General features: G+C 64.0%; 1 protein-coding gene across 1 annotated transcript in view; it reads left to right on the forward strand.

Annotated features, from left to right (window-relative positions):
* The window catches only part of HMCN2 (hemicentin 2), a 37,016-nt gene extending 21,606 nt beyond the window's left edge, over positions 1-15,410 (forward strand). The window contains exons 41-82 of the mRNA XM_086475940.1: positions 105-247; positions 423-573; positions 803-1,021; positions 1,272-1,385; positions 1,456-1,643; positions 1,838-1,934; positions 2,196-2,357; positions 2,763-2,876; positions 2,999-3,130; positions 3,620-3,763; positions 3,865-4,024; positions 4,410-4,534; positions 4,618-4,801; positions 4,987-5,084; positions 5,399-5,671; positions 5,762-5,910; positions 6,030-6,111; positions 6,401-6,537; positions 6,663-6,804; positions 7,022-7,169; positions 7,431-7,558; positions 7,691-7,847; positions 7,967-8,088; positions 8,322-8,486; positions 8,575-8,682; positions 8,772-8,906; positions 9,209-9,343; positions 9,466-9,656; positions 10,002-10,215; positions 10,405-10,539; positions 10,610-10,800; positions 10,887-10,968; positions 11,130-11,399; positions 12,192-12,341; positions 12,544-12,681; positions 12,869-12,990; positions 13,088-13,325; positions 13,616-13,744; positions 13,854-14,174; positions 14,404-14,523; positions 14,818-14,944; positions 15,068-15,410. Of these exons, the coding sequence (XP_086332066.1) occupies positions 105-247; positions 423-573; positions 803-1,021; positions 1,272-1,385; positions 1,456-1,643; positions 1,838-1,934; positions 2,196-2,357; positions 2,763-2,876; positions 2,999-3,130; positions 3,620-3,763; positions 3,865-4,024; positions 4,410-4,534; positions 4,618-4,801; positions 4,987-5,084; positions 5,399-5,671; positions 5,762-5,910; positions 6,030-6,111; positions 6,401-6,537; positions 6,663-6,804; positions 7,022-7,169; positions 7,431-7,558; positions 7,691-7,847; positions 7,967-8,088; positions 8,322-8,486; positions 8,575-8,682; positions 8,772-8,906; positions 9,209-9,343; positions 9,466-9,656; positions 10,002-10,215; positions 10,405-10,539; positions 10,610-10,800; positions 10,887-10,968; positions 11,130-11,399; positions 12,192-12,341; positions 12,544-12,681; positions 12,869-12,990; positions 13,088-13,325; positions 13,616-13,744; positions 13,854-14,174; positions 14,404-14,523; positions 14,818-14,944; positions 15,068-15,410 (6,683 nt within the window). The remainder of the gene's footprint in view (positions 1-104; positions 248-422; positions 574-802; positions 1,022-1,271; positions 1,386-1,455; positions 1,644-1,837; positions 1,935-2,195; positions 2,358-2,762; positions 2,877-2,998; positions 3,131-3,619; positions 3,764-3,864; positions 4,025-4,409; positions 4,535-4,617; positions 4,802-4,986; positions 5,085-5,398; positions 5,672-5,761; positions 5,911-6,029; positions 6,112-6,400; positions 6,538-6,662; positions 6,805-7,021; positions 7,170-7,430; positions 7,559-7,690; positions 7,848-7,966; positions 8,089-8,321; positions 8,487-8,574; positions 8,683-8,771; positions 8,907-9,208; positions 9,344-9,465; positions 9,657-10,001; positions 10,216-10,404; positions 10,540-10,609; positions 10,801-10,886; positions 10,969-11,129; positions 11,400-12,191; positions 12,342-12,543; positions 12,682-12,868; positions 12,991-13,087; positions 13,326-13,615; positions 13,745-13,853; positions 14,175-14,403; positions 14,524-14,817; positions 14,945-15,067) is intronic.
* Positions 15,411-19,431: the final 4,021 nt, after the last annotated feature.

Genomic DNA, 19,431 nt, shown 5'->3' on the forward strand with positions numbered 1-19,431 from the left:
AGGGTGTCAGCAGCACCCTGAGATGCGGCCTGTTGCTAACCAGGCAGAACAAGTGTGTTAGGGACTCTTCTCTCATCCCAGATGTGTCATCTCTTCCACACCAGTTCCTCCTTGGATTGCCAGAGATGACTCTTTGGGGGAATTTGCCATGAAAGAGGTGAAAACCAGGGTCAACAGCACGGTGACGCTGGAGTGTGAGACCTGGGCTGTGCCTGAGCCAACTATCCAGTGGTACAAGGACAAGCAGGTGAGGTCCTAACCATGACTAGGGGGGAGCTGCTGGTTTTGGGGACTCTCCCACGTGGATGGAAGTGGAAGATACCCTTTATACAGCTGGCTGACCTCTGTCTTACTCCTGGGTGTGCAATCCTCCTCCTGTCCTTCTGTTTCTTCTCTGCCTTGGGATTGGGGTCCCCGTGCAGCTCCTGGAAAGCACTGGCCACCTCCAGATCCTCAGCGAGGGACAGGTCCTTCAAATCAAACCAGTCAGTGTTTCTGATTCGGGGCACTACACCTGCGTAGCCACTAATGCCGTGGGTGAAGATGACAGGGACTTCATTGTGCATGTCCAAGGTGAGCCCTGGGCAGCCAGCCAGCGCCTGGGGGAGTGAGTGTCTCAGCAAGAGGAGGGGTCCTTTATGGGGACCCTTGTGGGAGCAGAGCAGAGTGAGCAGGAAGAGAGTTTGCATCTGCTGGAAAACAACCATTTCCTTGGCCCTAATCAGGCCTGAGCAGATGCTCTGGATGCGCCTGGGGGTATGAGTGCCCATTCCCCACAGCTGACCACAGCCTGTCCCCACAGTGCCACCCCTCTTCCAGCAGCAGATGAGCCCCAATGAAGCCCTTGAGATGTTCTACCAGGAGGAAGACCAGGATGGAGAGGTGACAGAGCACCGGCAGGCTATCCTCGACCAGCCAACCATGCTCTACTGTGACACCAATGCCATCCCACCCCCGCAGCTCACCTGGTACAAGGATGGGGAGCCCCTCTCCCCTGGCCCAGGGGTGCTGATGCTGCTAGGTAATGGGCATGGACCCCTCACTGTGAGGTTTGGGGGGATTTCCTGCAGCAGCTTTGTGGGTTGAGAGCATCCATAGCATGGAGGAGGTTGGATTCTGTCCCCTTGCTCCTGCCAGCACGCACAGCATCCGTGGAACCTGCAGGGTCACCGGGGCTGCACAGGGGTGTGTGCAGAGTGAGGTTGGAGGGGGCCCTGCGACCCCCTGCGGAGCCCTCCCTGTCCCCTGCCCCAACCCTCCCTGTGCCGCAGGGGGCCGGGTGCTGCAGCTGCCGGCGGTGCGGGAGGAGGACGCGGGCAGGTACACCTGCGAGGCGGCCAACGCGGCGGGGCAGGACCGCCTGCACTACGAGCTGGAGGTGCTGAGTGAGTACGGACGTCGGGGTGGGAGGTGTGGATGGTGGCACGTGGCAGCCCTGTAACCCCCTGCTTCCAGCCACCCCGACCATCCGTGGGGGCACGGAGGACCTGGCTGAGGAGGTGACGGCCACCATCAATGGCACCGTCCACTTCAAGTGCGATGCCACCGGGCACCCGGTGCCCGCGGTGTCCTGGCTCTGGAACGATGTCCCCATTGTGGTCGGCCCACGGCACCAGCTCCTGGAGGGTGGCACGGTCCTGCAGGTCGGTGTCTTCCCGGGCAGGGTGGCTGTGCCGAGGGGGCACACGGGAGGCACTGAGTGGAGGGGACGGGGCACACTTCCCTCCCGAAGGAGGAGGCTGCCCTGGTCTTGTCAAGTGCCAAAGTCCCTGTGGGAGCCCCAGCATCTCCCTGGCTTGGGGTAACCCTCAGCGGGGCTCTGCTCCCCCTTTGCCAGGTGGCCGCGGTGGAGGCGAGTGACACTGGCAGCTACGTGTGCGTGGCTGAGAACCCGGCCGGGTCAGCTGAGAAGCACTTTGCCCTCGCTGTGCAGGGTAAGGCATCCCCAGTGACCCTTCCCTGGGTTGCTGATTTACCCTCCTCCTCCTCTGCCAGCTGGAGACTCCTGTGGCTCCTGAACTGCATGGCCACCCCTGTCCCCTCGCGCTTGTCACACTCACCCCATGCAAGGAGGTCGAGGTGGCGGCACACTCCGAGCAGGCGAGATGCTCGGTGTGTGTTTCCTCCTGGAGAGACCTCAGCCTCCGCAGTGACGGTTCCCCTTTGGCGCTGTCTTTTGGGGTGTGCTGGAGCAGAAGCTCCCTGGATTGTGGGCACAAAGCCCGAAAACATCGATGGCGTCATCAACGGCAGTGTCTCGCTGGCGTGCGACGTCCGATCCCACCCCGCTGCAGAGATCGCCTGGTACAAGGATGGCCGTATCCTGCGGCTTGGTGAGGAGGTGGCCGTCACCCCAGGTACGTCGGGATGAGCAGGCATGACAGCCCGTCTCCCAGGAGCTTGGCACGGCCACCGGCTCTCGATGGCGGGCTCTAACTCCCCTAATCTGCCCTTCTGGATGCTGCACGTGGGACTCGAGCTCAGACTATTGGCCGTACCGTGCACTAACAACTTGCTGCTGAGTAATCCCCTCCGGAGAGGACCCAGGGTTGCATCCTCCAAACTCTGCACTGCTGCTGCCCAGGAGCTCAGCACCCTTTTCTGCTGTGCCCAGTGAGGCCTCAGACCTCATGGAGAGACTCTGATGGCCAGATGCACCTCTTGCATCGAGCTTGGCCGGCTGCTGGGGGACGGGTCAGCTTGCCAGCACAGACCTGGTCCTCCTCCAGCCTGCCCTGACTCCTGCTCTCTGCTTCTTCCAGGCTCCCGGGTGCTGCAGCTCCCTCGCCTGCAGCTTTCCAGCTCGGGCACGTACACGTGCGTGGCGCTGAACGTGGCTGGCCGAGACGAGAAGCGCTTCATCCTCACCGTCCACGGTAAGCGGCGAGGGCTCGGCTGGGAGCTCTGTCTCCCGAGTGTGCACCGAGGAGCCGATGGCACATGCTGGGTCTGCATGTTCCTGCTCACACACCCCGGCCCTGCTCCTCCTCCTCCTCAGAGCCTCCGGGAATCCAGGACCCGCAGCAGGAGACGCTTGATGCTGATGTGGGGACTCCCCTCGTCCTGACCTGCCAAGTCACTGGTGTGCCTATGCCTGCTGTCACCTGGCTGAAGGATGGGAGCCCTCTGGGTATGTGCACAGGGGGACATCGTGCTGGGCTGCCACTCCGAGCACCGCTGCTGCCGCGCCTAAAGCAGTCCTGCCTCAGTTTCCCCTTTTTTTTCTACTGCAAGAGACATGCAGGGCCTCACAGGGGAGGAGGCAGAGCATGAAGGAGCCGACATATTCCCTGCATGTTTTTGAGGCCTCCGTTTCGTTCCTGAGGCTGAAGCATTGGGATGTGGGCGTGAGATGTGATGGAGGGATGTGGGGGTGAGCTCTCTGGGTACCAGCCCTTAGGGTACCTGCTGGAACAGGGGGGTTGCCCCCCAAACCAGTGGCTCTCTTCTCCTGCAAATCTCCAACAATGTACAGTGCTCTGCACAGCCCCAGCCTCTGCTTTAATGGGGTCCCCAAACCTGGGTCCTGGCGGTGGGAAGGCAGGAGCATGACAATGTGCCTGCGGAGGGCTCGGCGGAGGAGCCCTGCTGCAGCCCCCTTCACCCTGTCTCCTCGCAGAGAGCAGCCCGGAGTGGGGCCTGGTGTCCGGGGGGGGCCAGCTCCAGCTCAGCCCCCTGCAGCCCTTCCACCAGGGCCGATACACTTGCCTGGTGCAGGGCCCAGGCGCCGAGACGCGCAAGGACTTCGTGGTGCTGGTGCGAGGTAGGGCTTCCCCAAAGCAGCATGGGTCCCCATGGGCCCTCCCTTGGATGGGAGCCTTCCTCCTCCTCGTCTTCCTCAGCCTCCTTCTCTTCTCGGTGCAGTGGCACCCCGGATTGCCAGCGCGGGGGTCCCCAGTGAGCATAACGTGCTGGAGGGCAGAGGGGTGAGGCTGGAGTGCCGGGCGGAGGGGCAGCCCACCCCCCACGTCTCTTGGCTGAAGGACGGGCAGCCCCTGGGGTTGCAGTCCCCTTCACGTGCCCGGTGAGTCTGGGGTGCGGGGCAGGGGGACCACCCCACAGGGTAGCCATGGCACAGCCCTGTCCGTGCCTCAGTTTCCCCATGTGTAAAAGGGCAGTGCAAGGCAGGCTGAGCTCTGCTGCTTCTCCCCTGGCTCCTCGCTTGGGCTGGGATGAGCATATCCCAGCTGTTGGCTGAGGAGCATCACCCTGGGTTAAGCCCTGGTGTCCCGGATGGTGCTGCAGCCTGGCGTGGTCACTGTCACCGTGTCAGGGTCCCAGCTACTGTGCCGGCCTTACAGCATACCCCAAAATCTGCAGCCTGGCTTGCCACCAAGCACAGAGCCTCTCTGCCCTGTGGGCACGTTAGGGATGGACACCCAGGTCACTACACTGTCCTCCTCGAGCAGGATGTCCCCGGATGGCAGCTCCTTGCTCCTTGAGGGGGTCCAAGCTGCAGACTCGGGGGCGTACACCTGCGTGGCCCGAAACAGCGTGGGGGAAGATGCACGGCTGCACACGCTGAGCGTGCTGGGTGAGCAGGGCCGGGGCCCACGGGACAGCACCAGGGCCACCCACCCCTGACAGCCCCATCAGCCCCTCTGTCCCCTCGCCCAGTTCCCCCCGCCATCGAGCGAGGTGCCGATGACTCGGAGGTGGTCCGTGGAGTTCTGTCCGCAGCGGTGACACTGGAGTGCCGGGCGCGGGGGTCCCCTCCGCTGCATGTAAGCTGGCTGAAGGACGGGTTGCCCCTCCGCCTGTCCCCCCGCATCACCCTGCTCTCGGCTGGGCACGTCCTCCGGTAAGAAGCGACCCTGGAGTGATGCTCGGCTGCAGGTTTTGGGGCTGGTACCCAGGTTTGCGTGCTGGGATGGCCATGGCTGCACCCTGAGGTGGCTGCGTATCAGCGTGGAGACCTTGGGGGGCAGGGGGGGGATGCAGAGCTGATATCTCCTCCCCATCTCTGTGCCCTGCTCCGTGGGGTAGGATCTCCCAGGCACAGGTCTCTGACACCGGGCTCTACACCTGCATTGCCTCCAGCCGGGCAGGGGTGGCCGATCGCAGCTTCGTCCTGCAGATACAGGGTATGAGGCAGCCGGGGGTTTGGGGAGAGAAGGGCAAGGGCACCTGGGCACCAGTTTTGCTGACAGAGCACATGTTGTGCTTTACAGCCCCATTTCCAAGCCAGGTCCTGAGCCATCCCTTGGGTGCTGGGGTGGGCTCGGAGAGGCTGGAGTGAGGTGGGACCAGCTTTAAAGCCATCCCAGAGCACCTGTAGGGAGGCTGAGCCACCTTTGGGTGCTTGCAGGACATCAGGGAACTGCCAAATCTGTCCCTATTGCCTGGGGACCCGAATTTGCTCCCAGGACCCAGCTAAGGGGGACCGTTCCCTCCCCAGTGCCCCCTGTCCTGGAGAGCTCAGAGAGCAGCGAGGAGCAGGTGGTGGCCCAGGGCTCCGATGTCACTTTCACCTGTGAAGCCACTGGGTCCCCAGCACCGGCAGTGACCTGGCTGAAGGACGGCGAGCCCCTGGCACGGCAGAGCAACCAGGCGCCCAGCAGCCCACGGCTAAGCCTGGTGGCCGTGGGGCCAGCTGACGTGGGGGTGTACTCCTGCCTGGCATCCAACGAGGTGGGGGAAGCCAGCAAAGCCTTCCACCTCCTGGTGATGGGTGCGTGTCTTCCCCCAGGGATTTGGGAAGGGCCAATTTTTTGGGAGCAACGAGGGGAGGAGCCCAGCCACCTCTCCGTGTGCCTTGCAGAGCCGCCCCTCGTCGAGGCTGCGTCCCAGCCCACCGAGATGTCCATTGCTGTGGGCACCCCGCTAGAGCTGACGTGTGTGGTGAGGGGTGTCCCTGTGCCCACTGTCACCTGGGAGAAGGATGGACGGCTGCTGGCAGGGCCCTGGCTTGTGTTGGGGAATGAGAGCACCCTCCACATTGAGAGTACTAAGGTAGGGGTTCCTCTTTCTTCTCTCCACCTGCATTTTCTTTTCATGCCTCAATTTTTCCCTCTCCTGGCTTTATGGAGGTGGCTGATGCTGGCTTGTACACCTGCCTGGCCGCTAGCCCTGCCGGGGAGGACAGCAGGAGCTTCCATGTCAGCATCCAAGGTAGTGTGGCCCCAGCAGCACAGCGAGGAGGGTGCTAGCAGGGGGTGCTGTGGGGTGGTCAGAGCTCTGGGGAGGGCAGAGAGATGGAGCATTCCCTACATCCCTCCTTGGGATTGTTGAGGGGGTGGATAGGGAGAGCAGTGAGGGCCGTAAACCTCCAAAGAGGTGTCTGGAGCACAGCGTGATGGTCCTGCAAAGTGGGGGGAGTCCATGCATGACTTACGGGGACGGGTATGGGGGTGCCCAACCCACCTGGCACCCCCTGATTCACCTGGCACGTGTACCACAGCGCCTCTCAGCATCACAAGCGTTGGTGAGACGCCCAGCATCACCGCTGTGGCAGGGGGGCAGCTCATCCTGGAGTGCCCTGAGGATGCCGTGCCGCCTCCCCACATCAAGTGGTACCGTGAGGGGTCCCCGCTGCAGGTACGTGTGATAGAACCTGGGACGGTGCACGGGCAGGGGCTGGGATGCGCCTGCCCCAGTCCCGTTAGGCTCGTGGTGGGGGTGACGTGGGGAGAGCTGCTGACGGGGGCTCCCGGGGGCGTTAGGAGGATGCCCGCAGGCAGGTCCTGGCCGAGGGGCGCTTCCTGCAGATCCAGGCCGTGGGGGCAGCGGATGGCGGGGAGTACAGCTGCAGGGCCACCAGCCCGCTGGGGAACACCAGCCTGCGCCTCCGGGTGGAGGTTCACGGTGAGTGCCACCCTGCCTCGGGGCTTTGTTGGCAGCGAGTGCCAGCTCCTTCCCTGTTAGTTCAGGGACGTGCAATATTCTGGGGTGTCTTACGGTCGGGGTAATGGGAAGGCAGGGTTGGATGGTGTCCAGCCTCCGGTGCTGGTCTGGGCTGATGACCTCCATCCCCTGAACCGTGTCTCTGACTTTCTGTGGTGCTGGCTGGGTGCTGCTGCAGTGGCTCCAGAGATCCAGCCGGGCCCTGAGGAGGCGAGGGCGCTGCTCAACGGCTCGGCGATGCTGCCGTGCCATGCAGAGGGGTGGCCCGTGCCCCGGGTGACATGGCAGAAGGGTGGCCGGCTCCTGCCCCTTCATGGGAGCAACAGGTACGAGGCTCTGTGGGTTGATGGCACCAAGAGCTGACTTTCAGATCGTGCCTCTCTCCACATCAATAGATGTTTTGGTATGCCTAGAGCAGACAGCACTGTCCCCCCGTGAAGAGCTGTGCTCTGGTCACACACCAGCTCAGTGAACACGCGCCACACATGGCTGCAATGGCACTTGCCACCTTCCCAGCTGCCTGTCCCCATGCATTGCAGTCCAGCCATGCAGAGCCCCCGTGGGACTCCCTTGCTCTCCCTCCCCAGGCTGCAGCTCCTGCCAGGCGGCTCCCTCCAAATCGACTCCGTTCAGGTCCAGGATTCGGGCCATTACCTCTGCATGGCATCCAGCCCCGCTGGCTCTGACTGGCGAGGCCTGGACCTCCACGTACTGGGTAAGTGGAAGAGCCAGATGGGTCCCTCCTGGGCTCACCCCCCTGCCACCCATCCTGCAGCTGCTGGGCTGCTTTTCTCAGTACAATGATGTGCTGCTGTCCTCTGCTCATCACTGCCATGCCCTTCCTCAGTCCCTCCCACCATCGCCCCTGGGCCCTCCAACCTCACCCTGCTGGCGCAGCAGCAGGCCATGCTGGGCTGCGATGCCTGGGGATCCCCCGAGCCCCACATCAGGTGGGAGAAGGATGGCCGCCCCCTGCACCCACACCTCCTGCCCGGCACCTACAGGTACCCGCAGCACCGGCCACCTTGCCCACTGAAGGGTCCTGCTGTAGGGTGGGGTTTTCCCTCTCTAGCTGCTCCCCGTGGGACAGGGGCTGACCCTGATCCATGCTCTGCCCACGCAGCTTGCAGTCCTCAGGGTCGCTGCTCCTCGCCAGCCCCGGTCCCCGGGATGAGGGGCAGTTCGAGTGCATCGCCACCAATGCCGCCGGAGAGGCACGCAAGGTCTTCCTTGTGTCCGTCTACGGTGAGATCCCAGGAGCTGTGAGTCTTGCTGAGAGTGGCTTTCCCAGGGTCTGTCACCACCTTGGGTGTGATGTGGGTGTGCTCCAGCCCCCCTGCGGGGCTGGGTCCCCTCTTGAGGACTGGGCATGGCGGTGGGCAAGAATGGAAATAAAAATACCTGTGCCCACGTGTGTGGGGATGGAATCCCCTTCAGCATTTGCTACGCAGCCCTGTTCACCTCCCTCCCCTCTCCAGTGCCCCCCACCATTGCTGACGACCTTATGGACGTGGTTGTCACCCGGCTGTCCCCTGCTGTCCTCACCTGCTATGCCTCCGGTGTGCCCCCACCCACAGTGTCATGGAGCAAGGAGGGGGCTCAGCTGGGCAGCCGAGGAGGGGGCTACCGCGTCCTGCCCACAGGTACGGGCACAGGACAGTGCAGCCCTGGTGGGGCGGGGGGTCCTTGCCAGCCCTCCTGCTGCCTCCTCTCTGCCTGCTGTCTTCCCAGGGGCCCTGGAGATCCGGCAGGCGCTGCCGGCACATGCCGGCCGCTACACTTGCACGGCGAGGAGCGCTGCTGGCACAGCCCGAAAACACCTCCGGCTCGTGGTGCACGGTATGCATGGCTCCTGGGGGTCCCCCTCCCTGTTCCTCGGCCCACCTTGGGGTGATCCTTGGTGGGCAACACTTCCCTGCTGCTTGCAGAGCCCCCTGCCTTGAAGCCCCTGCCCGGCATGGTGATGGTGATGGTCAACACCAGCGCGGTGCTGTCCTGCGAGGCAACAGGCGTCCCCCAGCCAGAGGTCACCTGGCAGAAGGACGGTGCCAGCATAGCCGGTGGTGAGTGGGAGCCCGCTGGAGGCTGGCAGAGCCCGCGCTGCCTGCCTGCCTTGGCTTGGTGGGAGATTTGGGTGCCCAGGGGCCGCAGGCATCCCAGCAGGCTGGTGGGTGGCACTGTGTATGGGTCCTCCTGGCTCCTGGCTGCCGTCTAAGGTGGGTGCAGCAGCCGCTGGAGCCGTTCCCCAGAGGCTCCCCAGGAAGGGGCGCTTCTGCAGGGGAAGCTGTCCCTGCTCACCATCCATCCGCACCCCGGCGTGGCTGCGCTGTCCCATTCTGCCCTTCATCCCTGCCCATCCTCGCAGGGCCTGGGCTGAAGGTGCTCCCCAACGGGCAGCTGCGCCTCCTCCGAGCCTCCCCGGGGGACACGGGCACCTACCTGTGCGTGGCTCGCAATCCCTCGGGCACCGCTGCAGGGAGGACCAGGCTGATCGTGCAAGGTAAGGCAGCGACCGGGGTCCCAGTGCTCATCCCCTCCTCTGCTCGGCTCCTTCCTCAGCACCTCGCAGTGAAATGTGACTGTCGAGGTGCGAGCAAGTCCCTGCCCTCTTGCCCCATCCAGTGCCCCCCATCATCGCGGCTGGCCCGGCAGAGCTGGCTGTGCTGGAGGGGCTGGAGGTGCTGCTGCCCTGCACTGCCCACGGTGTCCCCGAGCCTCGCGTGTCCTGGAGCCGGGAGGGAGCCCCGGTGCGGGGTGGCGGGGGAAAGGCCACCATCCTGCCCTCTGGGGAGCTGTTGCTCCGGGATGTCCAGGTGAGCCCTGTCCCCTCCTGTAACTGAGTTAGCTGCAAGGTGAGATTGCTGAGAAACAAGCGTCTTTTGCTGCTGAAGAGAAAGCCTGGGTGGTTCTGTGCCCTGTCATGTCCTTGGTTGCTTTTAAAAATATTTGGCAGAGGGAGAGCTCTGTGCAGCCTTTTGCAACAGGATGGTGGGTCAGGGCAGTGTGGGTTTGCTAACGTGGGCGGGAAAAAGTAGCTGTGGCCAAGCTGTGACTTTTTGGGTGCACAACAGCCATTAGAGCCACAGCCCAGCGAGCCAGGGCTGCAGCTGGACCCCAGACCCAGGCTGACCCCCTCTCACCCTGCCTTCCCCATGCAGGAAAGAGACGCTGGGAGCTATTCCTGCACCGCGGTGAACTTGGCTGGGAGGGCTGTCCGCCGGCTCTCCCTCTCCATCCACACCCTGCCCACCTTCACCCGCCTGCCCGGAGACGTCACCCTGAGCCAGGGGGAGAGGCTGGAGCTGGTGTGTGCCGCCACGGGCAGCCCCCAGCCCCGTGTCTCCTGGACGGCCAACGGGCAGCTCATCACTGGTGCGTGGGCAGCCCTGTGCCTGGGCAGGGGGTGGAGGATGCTGAGCCTCCGGGGAGGACAGGATCCTGGTGCAATCCCAATCCCCGTTCCACCTTTGGGAGGTCCCCAATGTGTTGGTATATTTATCTGGGCAGCGTTATAACCAGCTGGTCCCCAATCATACTTTTTGGGGGGTTTGCACCCCACAGATGGCGTGTTGGGGCAGAGCGGCCGGAGCACCCTGCAGCGGGAGGCAGCCACCCTTGCTGACAGTGGGACCTATGTCTGCCACGCCGAGAACAGCGCTGGTGCCATCAGGGCCACCGCCTTTGTCTCTGTCAGAGGTAGGTGCTAGCAGGGAAACCGGGTTGCCCGGCCAGCCCCCCTCCTCTGCCACCCTTCTTCCTTTCCCAGAGGCACCCATCATACAAGGGGACCCCAGCACCTACCAGGTGGAGCGCCCTGGGGGCGATGCCCTCCTTGACTGTGATGCCCGAGGCCACCCTGCGCCCCTCATCCGCTGGAGCAAGGACGGGGTGCTGGTGGTGGCGGGTGGGCGCCTGCATCAGCTGCCGAACGGCTCCCTGGCCATCCGCTCCGTGGAGGTGAGTGGGGCCTGGGGGGTGTCAGCACATTTCGGGGACGTTTCATGGCAAACCAAGCGCTGTGCTAATGCTGCTGGTACTGCTAGAGCACCGACACGGGGCGCTACCGGTGTGTGGCGGAGAATGATGCGGGCACGGCAGGGAAGGTTGTCACGCTGGCCCTGCAGAGTAAGTGCTGTGTGTCGTGTCCCCCCCTTTGCACCCTCCTTTCGAGGGACTGCAAATCGTGTCACCCCTCAGCCCCCCCCCAGACCACCCCTGACCCCTGGGGAATGGCTCCAGTACTGCTGGGATGCTGTGGCACTGCCCGCACCCCTCTCCCTGCCCAGGTGCCCCCGTGGTGGCGGTGACGCCGGCAGTGGTGGCAGCGCACGCCGGGCAGCGGGTGCTGCTGCACTGTACCGTGTCGGGGGAGCCCACCCCCTCCGTGGAGTGGCGGCGGGACGGGGAGCCGCTGCACGAGGGTCCCCATGCCCGCGTCCTGCCCAACGCCACGCTGCTCCTGCCCGCCATCAGCCCCCGTGACACCGGCAGCTACTCCTGCCTCGCTCGCAACGCCCTGGGCTCCGCTGCCGCCCATGCCGCCCTGGCTGTCCAAGGTGGGTGTCTGCCCCACGGGTTGGGGGCTCCCGGGTGGCTCGGGGGGCTGGGGCTGCCTTGCAAGGCCATTACACCCTGGGGTAAGAACTCCTACACGGTGGTTTGGAGGGATATTGCCTTTCCTTGCTTGCTTTAAACCCCTTGATTCTTACCCTGGTTTGCTCTCTCCTGTCTCCCCCACTGCTCATCTGAAGGTCTGAGCCCAGACAAACCCGAGCAGCCGCCCCATGCCAGCCCGCACCCCTGCTCGCCTCTCCCCAGCCTTCCTGCATTTGCTGCCCGTGATTAAATTCCCTTTTCCCAGGGGCTCTGCTAAATGCACAGGCACATCCTCTCCCGCTGCCCCTCGGGGAGCAGAGGGCCAGGCAGGCCGGCAGCGCGGAGGAAGGGCTGGGTGCCCTGCGTGCCCCCTGCGTGGTGCTGGTGCTCTGCTACAGGAGGAGAAGCAAATAAATGCTTGGGGCTGTGGCCAGGACTGCGGGGGTTGATACGGAGCAGGGTTCGGGGGGGTGGGGGGGTGGGTGTTGGTGCATATTGGTGTGTGCAAGGCACATGGCCGTGCTCGTAGCATCCTCTGTTGGCACAGCACCATGTTGGCTGGACCCACGGGGTCTTTGGGGGCTCTGCTTGCAGCCAGGCAGAGACACTGCCTGCCTTGCTCTGGTTGTCTTCACCTCCAGAAAATCAGATTTTCTTGACACATAAATTATCGAGAAGGGAGACGGGAACCCGCCCCACTTTCCCATGGGAGAGCAGCCCCAACGCCGCTGCCCTTGTCCCTTTTGCCACAGGGGAGCCGCGCCGGGTGCGGGGCAGCCTGGTTGGTGTCATCAACGCCCATGAGCTTGGTGTCACTACCCTTGATGCCAGCATGCTGGATGACCCACGCTCTGGCATTGCCACCATCCAGAGCAGCATCGGTGGCATCCCACCCGCTGTAGGTAGGTGGTCACCCCCGCCCTCACCCCAGGGAGGATTTTGGTCTGTATCAGGTGAAAAGCTTCTGGGAAAGATGTTCCCCCAAAAGCTGCATGCCACCTCTGTGTTGTGCCCCATAGGTGAGGAGGGCCGGGGTGGTTGGGGAGGGCTGGGTGCCCCCTTAAGAGGGTGCTGGCTCCGTGGTGGTATCTTTCTCACCCCCAGGGCCACTGATGCGGGTGCTGGTTGCCATCATTGCCCCGGTTTACTGGTCCTTGGTGCATGCCGGCGGGGAGGCCCGGAGCGGGTTCCTGCTCACCCGGGGCACCTTTCGGCACGAGACACAGCTGGAGTTTGCCACAGGTAAGGGTTGCCAGGAGCCCCAGGAGTGTTGGGGGCTGCAGTGCCTGATCCTGCCTGGCTCAGCCTCCATCCCTGCCATGCACCATCCCTGGGAACTCAGCCTGCTGCTGGGCTGAGCTTCACAGCTGGAGATGGAACTGCATTTGGGGGTGCAATGGGCTGCTGCTCACTGCTCCCCTGCCGGCAGGGGAGCTCCTGCGGGTCACCCACCTTGCCCAGGGCGCTGATGCTGCTGGCGCTCTGCTGCTCGACAGCGTGATCAGCGGCTCCGTGCCGGAGAGCGTCGGCGAAGCCGCGGTGCTGCTGCAGGTGCTGGCGCTGCCCATCCTCCCTGTGGGGCCACAACTCTTGTCCTGGGAGCCTGGGGGGGTTCCACGGCCTAACCCCCCTCCCTGTGTCTCCCCAGGACTTCCGCGAGCGCTACGTGCAGACAGGCACAGGGCGGCTCTCGGGGGGCTCGGTGCAGAGCTTCCTGCGGGATGGGCACATCATCCGTGCCCACTGCAATCACACCATCGTGTACGACCCTCCTGCGGGTCTGCAGCCCCCCCGGGTGCAGAACGTCCGGGCCAGTGGCATCAAAGCCTCCTACGAGCCGGCCTCAGAGGAGCTCCGCTTCCAGCTCCACGCCTCGCTTGATGCGGGTAACAAGGGCGTTCCCAGGGATGGGGATGGAGATGTTGGGATCCCTCGTTGGTCCTGGGTGGCTGTGAGGGCGCAAAGGCCGCGTCCCTGCAGTGACATGTCCCTTCTCATCATCTCTGCTTCATTCCCAGGGGCCGATGGAGACCAGTGCCCAGTGGGGTTCACCCTGGGCCCTGGGCAGCTGTACTGCGTTGGTATGGACCCTTCCCGAGGCGGGGCACGAGGATGGTGAGGGGCACCTGCTGTGTGGTGCCACCTCCCTGACCCCCTCCCGGTCTCTGCTCCGCAGATATCGACGAATGCGCCGAGGGGTCCCACGCCTGCCGCTACAACCAGCTGTGCCAGAACGCTGCAGGGACCTATCGCTGCGCCTGCCCTCTCGGCTACCACTCGCTGGGTGCTGGCTGGCCATGCTTGGGTATGAGCTGGGGTCTCAGGGGACACGTCCTTGGGTACAGGGCCACGGTTGCTCCCCAGCCTCAGATTCCCTGTCCAGCTGCAACCCCCCCATCTCTTTCCTCCACCAGATATAAACGAGTGTCTGCGGTTTCCTCCACCTTGTGCCTTTGAGTGCCGCAACCTGCGGGGCTCCTACGAGTGCCGGTGCCCCCCCGGCAGGACCCTGCTGCCCGGCGGGAAGTGTGGTGCAGCAGGGGCAGATGGAGGGGGCACAACAGGCAGCATCCTCAGAGACCCCCGCCTGCGCTGGCTGGGGCCAAGCAGCCACCCACGGGGACGATCCTTCTACACTCAGCTCTCCCTCCGCCGCGTGGCGAAGGCTGCGGGGCTGGATGCCTGGGACCCCCCCTGCCCCATGGGGTTTGTCAAGAGGAACGGCACCTGCACTGGTGAGCATGCATCGGGGAAGAGCTTTGCAGGGAGGTTTTGGAGGCCACTTGGTGCCCAAAAGGCAGCTCCTGTGCCCATTGCTGATCTGTCTCCCATGCTGTTTGCACCCCTGTTTGTGAGGTTGGGGTCTCCCTGGGCTTGGCTGTGCTGGGAAGGGGAGGTGAGAGCCTAAGGGCACCGGAGGGGACCGACATTTCCCCGCTTGCCTTCACCCCTTTCGCCCTGCAGACCTTGACGAGTGCCAGATGCTGAAGCAGTGCCAGCACAAGTGCAGGAACAGCCCAGGCAGCTACCGCTGCCTCTGCCCCACCGGTTACCGGCTGCTGTCCAACGGGAAGACCTGCCACGGTCAGTGCCAGCGGGCCAGGGGCCCTGCCCTGGTGGGGCGCCTACGTCCTTTGGGCTGTGAACCCAGTCCCCACAGTACACTGGATGTCACCCCTTTGGGGCTGCAAGATTCTCGCTCCAGGGGAGGATTGTTCCCAGGCTCAGCAGCCCTGGGTGCTTTCGTCTTGCTGCCCCAGTGTCTGAGACTCCAGGCGGGGGGTGGGGAGGTTTGGGAGCTGAGATCTGAATCCTCATCTCAGCCTGGGGCACATAGGCACCCCAGCACCCTCAGACCTGTCCCCTCTCTGCCCACAGACACGGACGAGTGCGCAGAGGGCACGATCCAGTGTGGCTCAAGCCAGATGTGCTTCAACACCCGTGGAGGTGCCCAGTGCGTGGATGCGTCGTGTCCAGCCGGGTACCGGAGAGGCTCCAGCCCTGGGTGAGTCGTGCTGTGGGGCTGGGGGTGCCTGTCCTGCGCTCCTCATGGCACTGGGGACCCAGGTGTCCTGGCTGCTCCTGACACTCCGCTCCATCCCGTGTCCCCTCCCCGGTTCTCGTGCAGGGTCTGTGTCGGTCGCTGCACCCCAGACTGTGGCTCGGCCGGTCCCCCCACGCTGCAGTACCGGCTGCTCACCCTGCCCCTCGGCATCGCCGCCGGTCGAGACGTGGTGCATCTCACCCCGGGCGCTGCCCTCCGCCACCGCCCCGTCTTCACGCTGCTGGAGCGGGAGCCCGGCAGCCCGTTTTCCCTCCGCACCGAGCAGGGCCGAGGCATCATCTCCACCCTGCGCCCGCTGCGGGACCCCGGCACCCACCGCCTCAAGGTGCAGGCGCTGGCCCCGGGTGGGCAGCGAGCACCCAGCACCTTCCTCCTCCTCATCTCTGTCTCGCCCTACCCCTACTGACACAGCCGAGGGACAGGAGGGGACGCGGGGTCACGTCTCCTCCTGTCCCTCACCACCGCACCGGTGGGGGCACGTGGCTCAGGAAGAGCTGAGCTTGCACCTTTCCTCTCCCCCCTCCACCCCGGACACCCCCTTGCCCCGCAGCACCCCCTGCCCATGTTGCCTTCACTTGACTCAGCAGGGCCCTGGCGGGGGGACACAAGACGTCCCGCCAGCCTCTCGCAATCAGGTTTTGTTGCAACCCCACAATTTGCACCAGTGCCCCCCGAGCAAACACAGCTCTGGATGGCCTTGGCCGTGATCAGCCCCCAGATAGGGGTGGGGGGATGAGCTGGGTGACAGCGGCCAGCAAGGGCCCTGCTGGGGTACGGGGTGTGATCCCCTGGCCTGGGGAGGGCACAGGGCACCCTGGCGTTAACCACTTATTAAACTGAAATAGCTTTGGGTTAATTCTTTTTTTTTTTTTTTTAATCCATTTGGTTTCTGTGCACACTTATTTATTTATGGTTTTGTTCCAAATAAAGGTGTTTTGTGGTGAAATATCAGCCGTGCCTGAAGAAAGCAGCTTCTTTCAGGATGCGGGAGGGGGCTGCCCCAGCACCACCCCTGAGTTCTTGGTGCTTGGGACGCCTCCCTGCATGGCCTTGGACCATAGAAGGGAGGTTGTCTGGATGTGGCAACGCCAAAGGGCCAATGTCCAGCATCTGAAGGTCCAGTGCTGCCTCAGCGTCTGGGCCCTCGGTCAGCAAGAGCAGGATGTGGCCTCTCTGCACAGGGTGGAGGCTGCTCCCAAAAAGCAGTTTCAGTCCTACTCCACGGTGCTGGCAGGAGGGAGGGGGGTGCTGGCCCTGAGGACCTGCGCCCTCGCTTCCCCAGGTTTGGGCGGTTGGGTCTGGTGATGGCTGTGCACCCAGGGGAGGGTGCTGAGGCTGGACCCTCTCGCTGGAGCTTGCTCTTGCCGCACCCCTGCTGAAACACTGAGATTCCCCCAAAAAGCCCTGTCCTTTGGGCTAGGGGTTTCCCATCCCCTCCAAGGTCAGATCTGCTGCTCATCTGGGGTCCCCTGGGCATGTGTGAGAGGGGAAGGTGGTTTTGGCCCCATGCACAGCCCCCTGCCCTGTCCCCTCCTGCCCACCCAGGCTCCTCCTGATGGAGTTTCAAGTAAATTCAACCTTCCCCCTCCCCGAGGGCAGGGCCTCGCCTGGGGACGGTGCCCACGGAGGGGACAGTCCTGCGGCGGCTCCGCCTGCCCACGCCCGGCTATAAGGGACAAGGAGGAGGAGGAGGAGGAGGATGCTTCAGGCACCGGACCGGAGCGCCGAGAGCAGCCGGGGAGCGGGTGAGTGCGGACACGGGCAGGGATGGGGGCAGGGGAAAAACGGGGACCTTTGTCTTGGGGGACTTGTCCTCTTGCCCCTGGCTGGACCCTCTCCACCCACCCACGGGTCTCCCTCGCCCCTCGCGGGGGCTGGAGGAGGTCTTGCTGGTCCCTGCAGGAGCAGGACACTGAGGTCCCAGCCCCTTCCCAGCGCTGGGAGGTGCAGGCTGCAGTCAAGCCCCTTCTAGCTCAGTTTGGGGGGGTGGGGGTGGTTTCCAAGTGAGTCCCATCTCCCTGAGGGGTCCCCTTGGCTACCCCCAGGGAGGGGAGCTGGGACCTTGGCTGGCACCACCCCGTTGCCCTCCCTGCTCTGCTCTGGGGGGGGAGCAGGATGGGACCCCCACGAGGTGGAGGAGTGATGCTGAGGCAAACTCCAGCACCATCCAGCCCATCCCCGCACGCTTCTGCTGCAGGAATCCCTGGGGATCCTGCCCCTGCTGCCTGCCCGAGCCCAGCTCGCAGGCAGCACTTGTCGGAGCAGAGACTGTTCTTCCAGCCCGGCTGGAGAAGACGGTTCCTCTCCTTACCAAAGTTTCAAGCTTTTTATTCCCCTCCCCTTCCATTTTCTTTTCTTGGTTTTAAAAACCAACGCGCAATGTGTCTGTGAGCAGAGCAGTCGGAGTCGCTCTGGTACAAACCCTGCCCCAACTCACACGGAAATTGCTGCAGAATAATAATCAGAGCCGAGAAAGTCCCACTACGTTCCCCTTGGCTGAGCTTTGTTTGCTCTGATTTATTACCACCCAATGCCAAAACTTCGGGGCTCTCCCTTCCTGGGCAGGCGCGCTTGGCACAAGCCCCATTTCCGGAGCTGGAAATGCTGGTGGCCCCGCACCTCTCCCGGGATGCAGGATGCGACCCCAGGGCGAGGTGCCCCAGGGCTCTCAGGCATCACCTGGGCAGTGTAACATGTCCGAGCAGGCAAAAGTTGGAGGAGTTTCCTCCAACCTGCTGCTGGGCCACTCGTGAAGCGAGTGTGCCTGGTCTCAGCGGTGCTTAGTTAGGCTGGCAGCCACAACAGCGATGCTGGTGGCTGCAGCAGGGATGGGTTTTAGGGGTAAAGCAGGAAATTTGCCCAGCCAGGAGCTGCAGGTGCACCATGATGTTTGGTCTGGGCTCTTTCGGGAACCGCAAGTGCCTTCCCGTAAATGCCCTGGTGAGGAAGGGAAGGGCTGAGCCTCTTTGGGCAGCAGCTGAGCTCAGCACACCCACGGGGCCCCGAAACGCTGGTTGCACAATCCTGGGTGCTGGGTGCTGCCTGCACAGGCAGCCCTGTGGGCACGGGCAGGCTCAGGGAGCTGAATCGCGGTTACGGGGCTGTCAGATCGCTTGGCTCTTAAGCGAGGAACCAGCAGCAGCAGCAGGGCAGGTCCTGCGCCGGGGCCGGCTCCAAGCCATGCCCTGGGGGACGCTGGCCCCACACCGCGCTGGCAGGACGAGGGTGCTGGGGCACACCCCGGGGTGACCGCATCCGGCTGTAGGAGGTGCTGGGTGGGCCAGCCTGGAGGAGCTCGGCATGGCGCCCTCCGCGCCTGCAAAGGCAGGAGCAGGATTGGGCTGACTTGGCAGCATGAAAGTTGCTCGGGACAGGATTTGGCCGGCTCCACCGTCCGCCTTCCCCGGCCAAGGGTCAGCTGGCATCACCTCCTCGTGGGGCCCTGGGATTAACAGCCTGGTCTGGGGACTGTAGGGACAGCCCCAAACCCCTTCCCACAGCGGGACCCCCATCCCTTCCCCTGAGCTCCGGGTTGCACCGTCCTTCACCATCTCCTGGTGTTGGCTGAAGCCTTTGATATCCTTGGCTGAAGGGTGAGGGGCACCGAATCCCCACGTAAGTTCATGCTGGCAGGAAACATAGGGCAGCATAATTAGGACAAATGCCCAATAAGGGTTAATTAGACTTGGGGCTGGGCTGTGGGGGATGCTGCCGAGTGCCCCAGCCCTGCAGCAGTCACACACCCAGCAGTGCCGGTGGGCGCTCGGGGCTGAGCTGGTGGGCGGCTGCGCCCGTCTGCCGTGGCGGCTCCTCTGCACCAGCCCTGGCAGAGGGCTGCGACGTGCTGGGTCGTGCCTGAGCAAGGCGTCGGGCTGCGTCTGAGTCCTGGCCCCCCGGCATTGCAGGGTGCTGGCAGAGCGCGGGGCAGGCTGTGCTGGGCTGCCAGAGCGAGAGCCGCGTGGAGCGAAGGTAAGAGCAAAGCTGCCCCGATGCCTGCCCTGGTCTCCTCCATCACCCCCCTGCCGCTGGGTACACCGGCTGGCAGGCGGGCAGGGTGCCCTCCCTGGCTGGGAGCCATAGCCTGACCGTGGCTGTGGTGAAATGGCTTTTCCTCCTGCCCCTAGCCCTCCCCTCTTGCTCCTCGCAGCCCTGGCTCTTGGTCCAACTGATCTCTCCTGATGCCGTGGCGAGTCCCCTCCTGCGCTGCCTGCTGCTCGCTGCCCCAGCCTGGCACTCCCGGCAGAGGAGAGCTTGTCCCAGCACCGGCAGCTCCACCACGAGCTTTTCTACCTACTCAAGCTACTGCCAGCCCTGAGTGTTTAGTTTGCCGTGGGCTTTGCTTCTTGCCTCCTGGTTATTCATTCCCTGGATAATGTTTTTGTCACCCAGAATATCCCATCCCAGGGAGAGCCCTCACCCCTGGCCAC

Source organism: Leptosomus discolor, chromosome 19 (genome assembly GCF_034619465.1).
Source record: "Leptosomus discolor isolate bLepDis1 chromosome 19, bLepDis1.hap2, whole genome shotgun sequence".
NCBI lineage: Eukaryota > Metazoa > Chordata > Aves > Leptosomiformes > Leptosomidae > Leptosomus > Leptosomus discolor.